Genomic DNA, 16,278 nt, shown 5'->3' with positions numbered 1-16,278 from the left:
TACATACACACACACATACATGCTATATAAATATCATGTGGGGCTGCGTTGGGCTACCAAGCTCAATCACTGGTCGAAGCCCATATTTTGAATTGGGCTGGAAGTCTGGTGATCCGTGCTTAGGCCATTGTATAAACAAATCGACATAGTATTTTTATGACACGGGCTGTGTTGAGTGCGTAATGGGCCGGCCCTGTGCGTGTATCCCTACGGTAGATTGCTACCAAGGGTATTTTCGTCAAAGAAATAGCCTTTGCTGTCGAATGGAGGATATTTTATGTAAATTTAGGTAAAAGTGAAGGAGATATTGGTAATTGGGGAGAGGAAAAAAAAGATATATCTCTCACCCTATCATCATCATGTATAAAAGGCGTGACGAAAAAAAAAATCGAAAGAAAGGAAGGAAAAAAGTAACAATAATGGCGGTTTTTTTACTGAGTGATTGGAGCTCGGGAGGGGAGAAGGGGCGAAGAAGCCACAGAGCGAGCTCCCTCGCTTTCTCTCTGAGCTCTCTCTTGATCGATTGGTTTTGATCCGGCGCTCGAGAAAGCGTTCTTTGATGCTGAATTGCTATCGAGAATGCTCGGTCCGTGGCGATTCGTGGCGTTGGAGATGGGGATCTGGGGCATCTAGGGTTTAAGATGAGGTCTCTGTGAGCGAGGAGCTCGGTCGGAGGTCTTCGGAGCTCGTGATTTGATTTTTTGTAAAAAGAGCTGGGTTTCGTGGTCGGAGGCTTTGTTTTGGAGCTTCTATTGGAGGTTTGGAGAGGCTCGGGTTCGGAATCGAGGGGTTTGTGGAGGTTGGAGCTCGTTGTAGTGCTTCTCGAGCTAAAGGTATTACTTTGAGCTGTTAGGGGAGTTTCTGAGGGGAGATCTGGTGGGTTTCTTTGGTGTTTCTGGTCAAATGCTTGAGTTTTCCTTTGAGCTTGGGTGGTGAAAGCTGGAATTTTTTGAGGAAGGGCCGAACTGGGTGAAAGCTTGGGATTTGCTGAGCGTTCGGAGCTCTAAAGAGAGATTTCTTGGCTGGTTTTTTGTCGGGATTTGCTTGCTTGGATTACTTGGGTGAGAGGTATTTGGCTACCACTTTGTTCGTTTTTCTGGTGCTTTTTGAGATTCCGGCCGAGGAATTCTGTGGTTCTTTAGTTGGAAGTATTAATACGAAGGATTTGGTTGGAGTTTCCTGTTCGGAGGCTTGGAAACGCCATCCGGTCCATAATCTTGGGTCAAGTCCATCGGCTTTTGTTAACAAGAATCAGAAATTTTGGTGGATTTCTTTGGTTTTGAGCTGGGATTTGTAGGGTTTTATGCGCGGTAACTTCCTCGTAACGAAGACGATGGATTGGAAGCTGTAGGACTTCGAAGTTGAAGGCGTGGACCTGATGAGAGTGGAAGCGAGCGTTTCTTGTAGCGGACCTGGCTTTGGATGAAGAACTTGGCGGATTTTCAAGCGGCTTTTGTCACCAAATGGAGGTTTTGATGCCATCTGTTGGGTCCTCTTATTTTGTTGTGTGGGCTTTAGCTGGGTGGAAAAACAAGAGCGTCCCACTGGGGTGAAGAAATCAAAGTTTTGAATATACCCACCTTGGAAGAGGAATTTTTTATGGTGGTATGATAACAGCTAATCGAGAGGAAGCCAACAGCAGAGATTCATAGTCACATGGAGTGTCTTCCCTTCAAGATTTCATTTGTTTGTTGAAGATAGGAGGCACCTGTGGTCCTCAGGTGTCGTTCCCTTTAGGTTAAGCATATTCATAGTTTCAGGATGAGGCTCTCGACGTCAGGACTTCCGCAACAGACACAGGAAGGTGAGTTTTTTGCATGCTTCTTTCTGGTCTAGCTGGAACCTGGTATGATAACTGATGAACGTTTATAGGTTTTGCATTTGTTTTACTATTTGCGGAAAAAACAGAGTTCAGCTTTTAAGTATTCTTTTTAAATAAATATTTTGAGAATTAAGTAGTCATTGGCATAGTTATGTGGCTTTGGCAGGAAAATTCTTTTCAATGCTCCAATTTCCCTTGCTGCAGTTGCTTGCATGAAGATGTTTTTTTTATCTTAAATAAGTCATGGTTTGGAGTTTTGTAAAATGCAAGGACTACCTTTCTTGCTGTCTTAGGTTCTCTCTATTTCTTGCTATATCTTTTTTACTTTAATTTGGTTCTTAAATGCTGAACGAGATAGAGCAGAAGACCACTGTGCTTACATATGGAGTTTACCAGCTTCTTTCAGTTATTTTTCTTGTTTGATAAATCTTCAGTGTTTCTGGTTACTCGGAAGGTGCTGGATCTCATTCTTAATTTTGGAAGAACTTGCATCCAATAAATGCCTATGTTTGCATGGCTATTTACATGACTGTTACAGGATATAAAGAGATATCACCTTTGAAAAATAGACCCTGAGCAAACCGTGTTCAGTTATGCATCATAATGAATGCTTGCTTTTCTTCCATTATGCTTCTTCTTAAGTTTGCCTTCTCTGTTAAAATTTACAGGGGAGCAAAAGTGTCTGAATTCGGAGCTATGGCATGCATGTGCTGGACCACTTGTGTCTTTACCTGCTGTTGGAAGTCGTGTAGTGTACTTTCCACAGGGCCACAGCGAGCAGGTCAGTTTATACAAATACTGTAAACCTGAAACACTCTGAACTTACACTGCCGTGGATGATTTATGTCTGAATAAATTTCATACTAAGTTAGTTTTGCATGATTTCTAGTATGTGTTTTCCAGATGCAGTCTTCAGGGTGTTTTTCCTACTTTAATTGTATAATTGTAATTGTCAATAGTTTGGCGAGTATTCATGCTTTGCTTCCATTTTAAGGAAAACAGTATTACATATGGGTCAAGTGGATGAGTGTTTTAAATAATTATTGTCATGTTCGACTTTGCTAGACCATGCACAATCTTACTTGATTAAGACCTTATACTGGTGTCACATAGTATATTTGGTTTTCCTCCTGTCCTCAGAGAATTCAAATCAACAATGCCTGATTTTACCTCTGCAGGTAGCTGCATCTACCAACAAGGAAATTGATGCTCAGATCCCAAATTATCCAAACTTACCTCCGCAGTTGATTTGTCAGCTTCATAATTTGACTATGCATGTAAGTTTCACCCAGACAGTCATTGTTTGATTTAGCATGCCTATAAATTCAGTTGTCTAATGAGTGAATTCCCACTCAAAATTCACATTTCAGGCAGATGCAGAGACAGATGAAGTTTATGCCCAAATGACATTGCAACCATTGAGCCCGGTAATCAACAGCACTTTGTGCTTCTTATCTCAATTTGATTATCTGATGATTGACTTCCATAGACTATATATATTGGACATAATTACGTCCACAGGAAGAGCAAAAAGATCCGTATCTTCCCGCTGAATTGGGTACTCCAAGCAAGCAGCCAACCAACTATTTCTGCAAGACCCTGACTGCAAGTGACACCAGTACTCATGGTGGATTCTCTGTTCCTCGCCGGGCAGCTGAAAAAGTCTTCCCTCCATTGGTGAGAAAACTTTACCTGATCAAATGAACTTTTTCTGTTTTCCATTGAAGTGATTTGTATATTACATATAAAGATATTCTTGTAAGCTTATCTTTTGCTTTGTACATTTGTTTTTATTCCCTCAGGATTTTTCCCAGCAGCCTCCTGCACAAGAATTGATTGCAAGGGACATTCATGATAATGAGTGGAAATTTCGTCACATTTTTCGCGGTAAGTTTTTGTTGATGCTAGTATGGTTAGCGTGTTTGTCTCCCTTCTTTTTAATATTTAATACCTGAACTGCTGGTCTATTACGCCGGACCAAAATCACTGCAGTCTTTCATGGTGTTCTTGCTTTTAATTATTTTTACCAGAAGATATAGCAAAGATGTCAAACAGTTGTTCTGACTTAATTTTTTTATTTAGTCATATATACTAGGAATAAGAGAATGCTACTTGTGAGTTAAATATATTGATCCTTCTCACACAGAACAATGAGGGATAGGATGGCTGCATGTCGAAGTGAGGTTGATGAAGTGGACATGCACTTTGAGAGTGCTTTCGTTCCCCGCGTCTCTGCAAATAAGAATTATCAAAGATACTATGATAGCAATGAATGCGATGTATCTATCTATGAATTAAATAGTAAATATAGTTCATGTTGAAATAATTAGCTGGATGAACGTAAATGTACTGAGGTTGGCAGGTGGTATATTTGATAGATAATGATAGCAATGAACCCAGGTGAAATTCAGAGTTGCACCAACAAACAAAGCATAAATATTTTCCAGAATGCTGGAGGAATTTCTCTCACATTAAAGTAAAAGTCAGCAATTTATCTGATCTAATTGTTTGCCCTTGGAGTTACTAAACATAGTTGAATGAGATCCATTTATGGAAATTCTTCAGTGGAAGTTGATCCAGTGGCTGCTGTGCTTTGGCCATTGGGGATATTATGCCACTTGTATTGGTAAGGATCTTGGAAGGAGCCACACATCAGGTTATCATACTTGCAGGAATTAACAATTGATCTCAAAAGATGGTAATGAACTCTGAGAAGGTACTAAACGAATTACCTGTTGATCTCTTCTTTGGTGTTGGTTGGCTGTCTTAGTTTTGTAAACGTGTTTAGTGTCCTTTCACATTACCTATGAGGCATCAATTGTCTCTCAGATTGAGGGAATTATGCAGGTTCTTTCAAAATATAATATGTTGACATTAAGAGTAATTAAATCTGTACCTTCACCAAAAAGGGATAGGTAATGGATGCTTATTTTACTTCAGTCAATCTTTGGTCCTCAAGCACAACGAACTTTCCCCCAGGAAAAAATTGTGTGTGATAAGCTAGCTTTTAAGCGACTGATGATAAGTGAATTCCACAGAACCATTCTTTTTTGTATTTTTTTAAAAAAAATTTAATGGACCTGGCTAAAACTTGGAGCTATTTATGCAATTGATGGCTCCAGATCCAACTATTCTCATTTTTGATAAAACTACTTAAATTTTTCTTTGCTATATTCATGTAATCTTTCTAGTCTTGGAAGATCTACTACTCCTTTTCTATAGCATTTGTCGGGAGTTAAAAACTGTGTAAGATTTGATCATCCTTTGCTTTCAAACTGATTCTTGAATATGTATCATTTTTTTTTATCTGATATATTCACAAAACATTTTCACTATTAAGGACTGATCATGTGCTTTCACCAGAAGAGCCGTTTGTGTAGTTGTCCCACATAACACGGTAAGCGATCTAATTTTGCATCTTGTCACATGAATCATGATTTATATTTCCAGTGTTTGTGGTGCTAAGTTCAGAAGAGGCGCTGACCTCATTCTCTTTAAATGAATTGTGTTGCTTACTTTTTTAAATAATTTGCTCAGACGTAGCTTGTTTTCCCATATAAAGTCTGAACCATGTAGATGTTCCATATATGTTGGGATATCGGCATCGTTTTTGTAGTGTTTGATCCATGAGGCATTTCTGATATGTATTAATTTTTGATAAACCTTAGAGTTGGCTTTATGGATCAAGATATGATTACCAAGGTTTGAGAAAATTTTAGAGCTAGCTTTCAATTTGACATCAACTCTCTATATGGTGTCAAGTCCCTAGTAGGGATTGCGTGAACAAGGTCTATGAAGAAACTAGTTGTGGCTAATTAATGGATAAGTAAAACACAGTTCATAATAATCCACATGGCTTAAGAGGTTTAATGTAGCTCACATCATATGGACTTTGGCTATATGTTTGCCTTCATAATTCTGGCAAGCTTGCTTATTCTAAAAATGTTTATGAAGGATTATATATTAATTTTATTATAGGTCATTGATTGACATGCGGGCTAGTGTGTTTAACATGATAAACTTTTTCACTAAATGCAATTGTGATGCAGGTCAGCCAAAGAGGCATCTTCTGACAACAGGATGGAGTGTTTTCGTAAGTGCAAAACGACTGATTGCAGGTGATTCAGTCCTTTTTATCTGGTATGATGATTTCATATCTTATTTCTTTTACAATATTGGTGTGTGCTTTGATAAACTTTTCACTCATTTTGCTAATTTTGGATTATATTGCTTCTATCAGGAATGAAAATAATCAGTTGCTTCTGGGTATTCGACGTGCTAATCGACCACAAACAGTAATGCCTTCATCAGTATTATCAAGTGATAGCATGCATATTGGACTTCTTGCCGCAGCAGCCCATGCTGCTGCTACAAATAGCCGTTTTACTATATTTTATAATCCGAGGTAATGATAGCATATATTGTTGGAATGTGTATCATCCATTATTTCCGAGGTATGCTGACTTGAATCACTTGCTTCCAGGGCAAGTCCTTCAGAATTTGTCATACCATTAGCAAAGTATGTTAAAGCAGTTTATCACACTCGTGTTTCTGTGGGGATGCGTTTTAGAATGCTTTTTGAGACAGAGGAGTCTAGTGTTCGCCGGTAAGTCTTTCTCCCTTGGAAGTATCATTTTCTGAGTATTTCCTTTCATAAACTTGAAAATTTCTACTATGTCCATGTATGTGTATAAGTAAATACAAAAACTATTCAATTAGAGGCTGTTGCTTGGTGCAATGGCAAAAGGCTTGGGCTGACAAGCGCAATGGTGCGGGTTCAAGTCCTAGGGCAGCTACTATGTGCAAAAAAAAAAGAAGCCAAAGGTTATGCCCAGCATTTTAAAAACCATCAAAACGGGACAGTATGAGTGGGTACTGTACCATTCTGGTAGATGTGGTAGATAGCGCCAGTACATAGTATGTTGGCATGGGATCCAGTCGTGTACCATGTATCAGTACTTGGTATTATGCCGGTTCTTCAGAAAAAAGGTATGCCCTGCCAGTTTTGAAAACCTTGGTTAGGTTTATCTCTGGTCCACCCCTCCCAGGACCTCGGATTGCTAGGACCATAATTGGTAACCCTTATATAGTTACGAATATTCATCTATTTTTCTCATAGTATTACCATTTCTTATGTCGTACTTGGTCATGTCGTCCTATAAATGTTACCTATGTTATTTTCAGTTACATGGGCACAATCACAGGGATCAGCGATCTGGATCCTGTGCGTTGGCCAAACTCACATTGGCGGTCTGTAAAGGTATTATTTATCATGCAAGTACTTTTCGCTTATACGCTGTATAGGAACTTGGATACTTGCATTATGAGGTTTCAAATTCGACATTTTATCTTTCTTTTTTGGGTGTATTTGGAATATGTCCAACAATTTCTGAACACATCACATATGAATGTCATAATTCTGCTTTTGCTGGTTTAGGTTGGTTGGGATGAGTCAATTGCTGGGGAAAGGCAGCCGAGGGTTTCCCTTTGGGAGATTGAGCCTCTAACAACATTTCCGATGTATCCATCTGCTTTCCCTCTTAGACTTAAACGTCCATGGCCATCAGGACTGCCCTCTTTGCATGGTATGCTTTATGTTTGCATTTTGAAAATTTGTACTTAGTTAATATTCTCTACTATTTAATGAGCGCACTTTTCTACTGGAATTTTCTTTTGTTACCGGACTTCGCTTTTGTAGCTGGACTTTAAGAGCACCTTTTCTACTGGAATTTTCTTTTGTTACCAGACTGCCCTTTTGCAGCTGGACTTTGTGCCGATTTGCCTTCTGTAGGTGGACTTTTGTATTCCCAATGCCACTGGAGGAGAAAAAGGGCTCTGTGTGCATATCTTTTTTTCATTCCATTCGGCAAACCACTCACTGTGTGGCTCCCATGCCTCCCTCTATACCCCTCTACCCAACCCCCTATGCACCCTAAAAAAATCATGTGCAACACATCTTGTTCTAGTATATAAAATTCAAATTTACCGCACATCTGCAGGTTGCAAGGATGATGATGTTCGTCTGAGTTCTCCACTTATGTGGCTTCGGGATGGAGACCGCGGGATGCCATCTTTGAACTTTCAGGGACTTGGAGTGACACCGTGGATACAACCAAGACTTAATGCTTCAATGCTAGGTCTCCAGCCTGATATGTACCAAGCAGTGGCTGCAGCAGCACTGCAGGAGATGAGGACTGTGGATCCTCCAAAGCAGACAACACCAGCAATTCTACATTTCCAGCAACCTCAAAGCTTAACTAGCAGATCCACTCCTCTATTAGCAAGTCAGATTCTACATCAAATGCAACCTAACTCTCAGCAGGCCCTCATTCAGACCATTCAAGAAAGCCATGGTCAAAATCAAACTCAGTCTCAGTTTCTTCAACATCAGTTGCAGCATTGCAACTCATTTGGTGACCGGCAGCAGCTGCAGCCAGCACTGCTTCAGCAAAAGCAGCAGCAGCAACCACAGCAGCAGCAGCACCAACAGTTGCAACAACAGCAGCAGCAGCAGTTGCAGCAGCAGCAGCAGCAGCAGTTGCAGCAGCATCAACAGTCACACCAGCAACAAATACATCAGCAGAAGCAGCAGCATCAGCAGTCACAGCAGCAGCAAATACATCATCAGCAGCAGCAGCATTTGCCGCAGCAGCAGCATCAACAGTCACAACAGCAGCAAATACATCAGCAGTTGCGCCAGCAGCATCAACAGTCACGACAGCCGCAACACCAGCAAATCCAACAGACACACTTGTCTAATCATCAGCAAGTTCCTAATGCCGTCTCGAGCCTGTCGCAGCTTGCCTCTACTTCTCAGTCCCTGTCTTCATCCTTGCAAACAATATCTTCATTTTGCCGTCAGCAAAACTTTCCAGACATCAATATTAACCCAGCATCTACATCTGATGTCTCCCCTCTGCATAATATTTTGCGCTCATCATTTTCTCCTGAAGAAACACCAAACATTCTTAATTTGCCAAGAACCAGCTCATTAAGCACTTCAGTCACATGGCCATCCAAGCGATTAGCGGTTGAATCCGTGCTTCCTGCTGAATCTCAGGGTCTGCAGTCCCAGGTTGCGCAATTAGGCCAACAATCAAACATCTCTCAGCAGTCTGTCACTTTACCACCATTTCCTGGGAGAGATTACTCTCTTGACCAGGAATGCAACACAGATGCTCAAAACAATCTGCTTTTCGGTGCCCATATAGATTCTTCGTCTCTCTTAATGCAGAATGGGATGCCAAACCTCAGGAGTGTTGGCAGTGGCACTGATTCCACGGCCATGCCATTTCTGACTGCTGCAGGAACAGATTTCCCATTGAACCAGGCATTAACGAGTTCAAATTGTATTGAGGAACCTGGATTCTTGCAACCTCCTGAAAATGTGGGCCATATGAACCCACAAAATGGAACCTTTGTTAAGGTGACAAATTATCTCCACCCATCTATGGTCATTGTTTTGATTTATTTTTTATCAGGATCTTATTTATCAAAATACTTCTGAATTGGTAGTTGTAACTTTATTTTGTTTTATGAAGCTACTTGGGTTTTCTTCTAAATGCTAGTGCAAAAATTTATAATGCTATAAAGAAATATTGTACAATGGAAACATCTGAGTCTAACATACCTTCCAGATTGTTATGTGCACCTTTGGCTCCTCATTATCTTGGTAGTGTAAAACAATGTGCTTATTACATTTTATCACCATTCTCATTCCATGGTACTTATGTCACTGATACATTGGCCTGATTTATTATTTTATGATGGTAGGCTGTGGTGAGAGATATTTGTTGCTTCAAAGGCTTTCATGTATTTCTTTGTTTTTGCAAGATGTATAGTTAATAGTATTAGCAATATTTCTTACCCGAACTAAAGTCTGCAGAAGCAATTTATGATGATAAAATAAAACAGATAATGCAATCAAGTTTCCTAGGTGCATGTAAACTGGTAGAATGACTGTGTAGGCAACCTGAGCGTACTGGTTTCATTGTCTGCGATGCATTGTCCTCTTTACTGATGGGCTTCGCTTGTATTGATAGGTTTACAAATCAGGGTCCTATGGAAGGTCACTGGATATTACCAAATTTAACAGCTACCCAGAGCTGCGAAGTGAGCTTGGGCGTCTGTTTGGACTTGAAGGCCAGTTGGACGACCCTATGAGATCAGGCTGGCAGCTTGTATTCATCGACCGGGAAAATGATGTTCTTCTCCTAGGCGATGATCCCTGGCAGTAAGTCCTTTTCCACACTAGCCTTCCTTGAGGTGCTACTCATATATTCACTCTTTCTTGGGCTCACTTTACATGGATATGGAGCTGTTGTTTTTCAGGATCATATGGCCCAGTGTACTCTATAAGGCTTGCTAGAAACTTTAACAATTTGTGTGTTTTCTTAGATACCCTCCATTCTTAAAGTAAACTCATTAACTTTCGTCAAACCCACTAATAGAAATCTCTATTCTCGAGTCATTATGCTTGCAGCTCTACCTATTAGAATGTGGCGGTCTGGTTAGTGATTATTTTTTACCCTTTTTTTTGTAATTCTCGATGCAAGGTTTGACCACGCTCCGCCCTATTCATGCAAAGCTCGGCAACAACCCTATTTCTCTTTCATTGCCTAGCTAACCAATTCTAACTTCTAAGATAATGGTATACGACACTTTTGATTATATCAAAGTAGTTGTTTAAAAAAGTACCAAAAAGAAAAAGGGTGGGAACAGAAAAATGCAAATTAAAGAAAAAATCATGAAAAATTTAATCTTTTGGGTGATCAGTATTTACAAGTGTAAATTGTAGTTGCATCATTAGATCCTACCAATGTCACTGTATGTGAAGTTTCACAGTATAGCATGTGTGCATAACTAAGTATGGCAAATGTACGATCAAGCATGAGAATAGATGGCTGTATGATCAAGCATGCATGCCTGGTCAGATGATTGAGATGTAGCCCTACAAAGAGTTCCTCTCTCTTTCTTTGACAAGAAATCATATTTGTCAATGTGGAAATTGTATGATTTGCAAAAAAATAAAAAGTTGAAGTAAATAAAATCTCTTTATGTAGATTCCATTCAATGCAATGCGTTTATTTGGCTCAACTGAAGCCTTTAAATAACATCACTTTCCTTTGGAACAAAGAAAAAAAAGAGCCTACTTTAACATATATGAATTGTTTACATCGAGCGAGGAATGCCTTGACAACTTGGTAGACAGTCAGACTCTTAGTAATTATCTCTGTTTGACTGTTTTTCCCTCTCATTATAATTTTCAAATTTGTAGAGGTACAAGTAACTGATAAAGGAAGTTCCTTCACAAAACTGGTCTGAACTGATCCAGACCACGAGTTAGCGCATATCAGTTGATAGTAACAGGTGTTGGTTCATTCTGACAGGCTTTTTATTTAAATTAGCAGTGTGTGCCCTCAGGAGAAAATAAGTGACAGCCAAATTCTACATTGACCCTGTAAATACCAGTTTGTTTTACCCAGCTCTTGTTTCCATCTTTTAACCTGCTCCTAGCCATTCTTTCGTTGTGTTTCATTAACGAAAATCCTTGATAATCTTTTGGTGGAAGGACTGAATTTTGTATGCACTTTCATCTTCAAGCTTTTTGTAACACAATGGCATTGAAACTTAGCTCCCAGAATGATATATTTAGGAGCAAAACTTAAGTTGGTCATTGCACACAATAGTTAGGTCTTAAAGTGATTATACTTTTTGACACAACTTGAAACAAGGGCAACCATCCATGTGGAACGCAAACCAATTTGCTTTTCTATCAGCACTTACGTGCACAGGCCTGTTCAGGAGCAAAGCTCAAAGTACCATGTGCGTGCATGACAGTTTCAAAGTGATTACAGCATATTATACATTGCTGGAATGCTAGCATGCGCAAGAGACGCAAACCCTTTTGGTTGCGCACTTGATGATTAAGAGATTTAGCCATATCTTGTTCTATGTCATTTTTTTTGCATATGTTTATATAGAACGCCTGCTTAAAAGGTCTTCAAGACATGCAAGAACGATTTTGGGCCAGTTCATAGGAATAAGCTCGTTATGATCTGTCTGCTCTTCTTGAACAGGTCATTCACTACAAATCCTCTCAAATTAGGTTCATTTCCATGAAACTACATGCTGCCAAATGTTGTACAGCTGCAAACCTTGACCTAGGTTCTTTAAACACACTTATGATTAGATTGTTCAGGTAATGACCACAACATCAATATACTTCATGGGAAGTATCTTTTATTATGGCTTTTCTATCAGCACATGAAAATACAGACGGACGATGAGTTTTACTAGCTTGATTCAGTTTGCTTCCCGATTTAATTGGAGATGCGAGCCCAAAACATGCCCATCTGGTTTGGTTTTGGCATCGAATTTTATATTGCTCTGCATCGTGCATCATCGTTAAATTTATGGCATTGCTTTAGATGTTGCCAGGGTACACCAGGTGTCTAGTGCAAACATGAAGTTATGGAGAAATAATATTTACGTTGACCTTTTGAAGTTTGTGCCTTCTGCAGAGAGTTTGTCAATAATGTCTGGTGCATAAAGATACTCTCGCCCCAGGAAATGCAGATGGGCAAAGGAGGAGGTGAACTTCCGGGCACAGCCCCAAGCAGGAGGCTCCCAAGCAGCAGGTATGATGACTATATGAACAGGCAGGACTCGAGAAACATGAGCAATGGAATATCTTCTATGCTGCCTCTGGACTACTGAAAGAAATATAGGAGGATAGGGAACATGAGATCCCATAACTTTGAAGTCTCGGCGGACCTCCGGCGCCGGCCATCTTGCTGTCTTGCCCTTCATGCGCAGGACTGGATCAAGTAGTTTGGTCTATGTATGTCTAATAACTGTGTTATATGGTAATCCCACGCAACTTTGATACACATGCCGCTGTGGTTTATCCGAATATGATTACCCGAAGCTAGCCATTTTCATAATCTTCTTACCGTGCTCTTGCAATGCTTTATGTCATTTACCATCCTTCTATTTGGTGGTGAATTATTCTTCATTAGGCTTTCAGATCCAGACTGGCTGCGACCTACTGCTGGTCTCCATGAGCTCTGTGGTGCCCTCTGCTGTGACTCGTTGTGAGCCACATTATTCTTATCTCTACATGCAGAATGCTTCAAACTCCTTATGATTAGGAGACCCATAACACCTGGCCGCTTGTTCTTCCTAGAAAATAATTAACAGCGTTTTAAAGCATCAATGAAGTCTCTCTCGACGTGAATAGCTTGGCAAGCTAGCTGAATGTTTATCCTCAAACACTTCATGCGAGGGAAAAGGTTATTGTTAAATTCGGACCTTGATTAATTTGTGATTGACTGTGCCATATTTACCTGATAGATTTGTAATTAGTTGTACCAACTTTAGTTGGCGTTATCAAATTTCGTCATGTAAATATATATATTTCAACAGTTTACATTCATTAAAACTGGCACCTGCACCAGATCAAACCCACATGGAAACATTTGCAGTCAAAAATATCATCCTATCTGTGGGTCGCGGCTTTTTAAACGGGGCAACTTTTTCAGATCAACCACAGTAGGTGGCCGCCTCTAATTTCCAGTCTGGGAGATGGAGACCTTTCCCACTGCCATCTGGATTATGGATCCATTCGTATGCGTCCTTTTCCAGGCTTAAACGACCGGTCCAAAGCTGCACGGCTTTAGTGGTGTCGAATTGTCATCCTCAATCGACCGTCCGTGCCGAGCCCACCGGCTGCCGACCATGTGATCGGTTGACCGCGGCGACTGCGCCAACCACCCTCTCGATTTAGTACTGGATCTGGCGGCATCTCCTCTCTCCCCCCATCAACTTTTTGGAGATTTGCGGTCGCTGTCGAATCTTTGGTCGGGCCCGGCGGCCTCCAGATCTGGTATTTCCTCAGCTCTCCCGTCTCTAGCGTTCTCCAAGGTGGATCCGGAAAATGGAATTGGCATTGATGCTCGCTTTTCCCCGTCGCTTTTGAAAACCTAATCGTCTCTCAATTTTGAGGGCCATGGTTGTAGCTATAAAGGTGAATTATGAGGTGAACAGTGCATTTTTAGCGTGGCGCTCACGGGTGACTTTGACTTGAAAGCCGAACAGTGCATACGCAACTTGTTGGGTTTACGGAGAGAGCATGGTAAATAAAAAAAATAAAAAATTTCATATTTCTTTTGATTATTTTTTTTAAAATGGGAAAATATTTTTTTATATTTTATAAGAAAGAAAAATTTATATAAGATATGAAAAGGCATTTTTTGCTAATTGGAAATTTGGATAATTTTTTGTTTCCAAAAATACCCCCAAGCTTTTAAATAGAATGAAATTTAATTTTTTCTGTTTATTAAAGGTGTAACAGGTATTTTACATAATTTTTTTTTAAAAAATAGAGATTCAAGCAAACATAAGCCATTTTGAAATATGTTACTTTCTTATGATCAACCAAACATGCAAAATTTACTTTTTTATGTATCATATATTCAGGCATCAGCTTGTCAGAAAAAATATTATAATAATAAAAAAATTCTATGAACCAAACAAATCCCCGATGATGAGTAGTTTTGTTGGAAGCTTTCCACCGTCTGTTGTTTGGAGGATGGTTACATAACTGAAGCATCACTCTTAATTCCTGGAGTACCTCTAATCTCCGGAACTCTGTTGAAGGAGAGAGTTTTCGATTTATATCTCTTGCATAACCATTATTAGACATTATTAGCCTGGCAAGTTGGTGGCTTTGGAAATCTCCACAAGATTTAAAACAAAGAAAAAACAATTGAGCTACTTATTCCTCTTTAATCATTTCTTCAATAAACTTATGCATGAAACAAACAGACTTGAGAGGTGATTGTGGCCGGATGGATTTCAGGTCACTTGCCGGGTTCTTCCAAAATGCATGGTTTAAGAGAGTGGTCATACTCGGATGCAGCATGTTCAGACAGAAGCCGGTTGGAGTAGTTGTGCACAATTTGTGAGACATTACAAAGCTCGTGTGCGTATCTACTCACTGCATCTACTTTAGTTAATTCTTCTCTCTCTTTTCTTCTTCTTCTTCTTCTTCTTCTTCTTCTTCTTCTCCTCTCTCTCTCTCTCTCTCTCTCTCTCTCTCTCTGCATTTTAGGGAGAAACAAGAGACATGTAGCAACCAAAAGTGGTACTGCGTCTATGTTTAAAATAAGGATAGCTATAATGATTTTGGAGGCCTCATGTTACATTGTAAATATCGATTGTTGGGACTTCATATTTACAGTATGGTCATCACCTGTTGTCGTAAGTTGCAGCAATTTGGTATCGTCTTTGTGAATCCTCACTTGCCAGGCTTTTTTTTTTTTTTGGTATAACAGCTGCTCATGTTACTATGACGTCCGCGTAGCTAACAGAATCAAGAGAGAAAATGACAAAGCAATGGAAGGGCGACCCCTGGTGTGGCTAGAATACATCTCTGGAGTGCTGAGCAGCATAGATGACAATCCAGTCAGCGGCCTTGTTCGCTTTCCGGTACACATGCATAGTCCGAAAGACGCTACAGTCCCCACCATCCATCGGATATCACAGAGCAGAGGGTTTCCATCCTCCCACCGCCCCTCATTCCTATCTAGTCGATCATCGTCGCTGAGTCCTCTTTTAGAAAGATACATTCAGCTCTCAGCACCCGACTCGCATAAATGATACCCTCCTATGCTACCTTAAGCTCTGCCCTTCTCATAAAACTATCTTCAATGTAATTTTAAATTTTTCTTTTCGATAAAATCCGTTTTTATTATTTTAGCTCCTTTTCTCCTTTATCCTATATACTTTAACACAAAATAAAAATAAAGTACCCCTTCTGCAACAATCCTTCAGATCTTCTTGTACAAACTAGATCAGTTTTCCATCATTTTGTCTTTAGTTTATACAACAATTATTATCTAACCATTATTTTGTTATGAAAGCCATTGCATTCAAATAATGGTGATTGTCAGACATTTAAACTTTTTAATCATTTAAAAAATAATTTTTTATATTCAAATATCTTTATTAGTTGGAGAAAATAATTTTTATTTCATAAACAATGGCTTGCTGCTATTTTTACCCTATTACTTAATAACAACAATCAGTATAGCCACCAAGGTGGTTGCCTGGTGGTAAGGAAGCGATAATTTCGCCCGAGCGGCTCAAATTCGAAACTCGGAGACTGGATGCCCCATGCCCGAATGGCTCGTTGGCGGTTATACTTTCCTGCCATCTATAGCTTGATGGTGCCAGGTATAACGTACTCACTTTCGGATGGGGAGGGTATAAATAAAACAGAGTTTGCCCGCATCAAATATTCTTCTGGTGGGACGGAGGCCCAGTGGAGGCTGCTACGCGGGAGTGGGCAGGTCCCTTCCTCACCAAGACAGGTGAGATGATCAGTGAAGTCCTTGAGAGCTACATCAACCGAAAAGCAGTGAATTGCAGGAATGATGGTGAATGGTCGCCAG

At 40.0% G+C, this 16,278-nt stretch overlaps 1 protein-coding gene across 1 annotated transcript; it reads left to right on the top strand.

The window, feature by feature from the left end:
* The first annotated feature begins 362 nt into the window (after nt 1-362).
* Nucleotides 363-12,768, top strand: LOC103703671 (auxin response factor 17-like). The gene is made up of 14 exons (XM_039114573.3): nt 363-1,804; nt 2,491-2,603; nt 3,001-3,099; nt 3,193-3,249; nt 3,344-3,499; nt 3,625-3,709; nt 5,872-5,962; nt 6,063-6,227; nt 6,306-6,428; nt 7,007-7,082; nt 7,260-7,407; nt 7,822-9,248; nt 9,865-10,055; nt 12,346-12,768. The coding sequence occupies exons 1-14, from the start codon at nt 1,762-1,764 to the stop codon at nt 12,539-12,541; spliced, it is 2,970 nt and encodes a 989-aa protein (XP_038970501.2). The 5' UTR covers nt 363-1,761; the 3' UTR covers nt 12,542-12,768.
* Nucleotides 12,769-16,278: the final 3,510 nt, after the last annotated feature.

Source organism: Phoenix dactylifera, chromosome 1, assembly GCF_051530095.1.
Source record: "Phoenix dactylifera cultivar Ajwa chromosome 1, Ajwa_hap1_PhDact_Kaust_v1.1, whole genome shotgun sequence".
Taxonomy (NCBI): Eukaryota; Viridiplantae; Streptophyta; class Magnoliopsida; order Arecales; family Arecaceae; genus Phoenix; species Phoenix dactylifera.
This window is presented reverse-complemented; position numbering and strand designations above follow the sequence as displayed.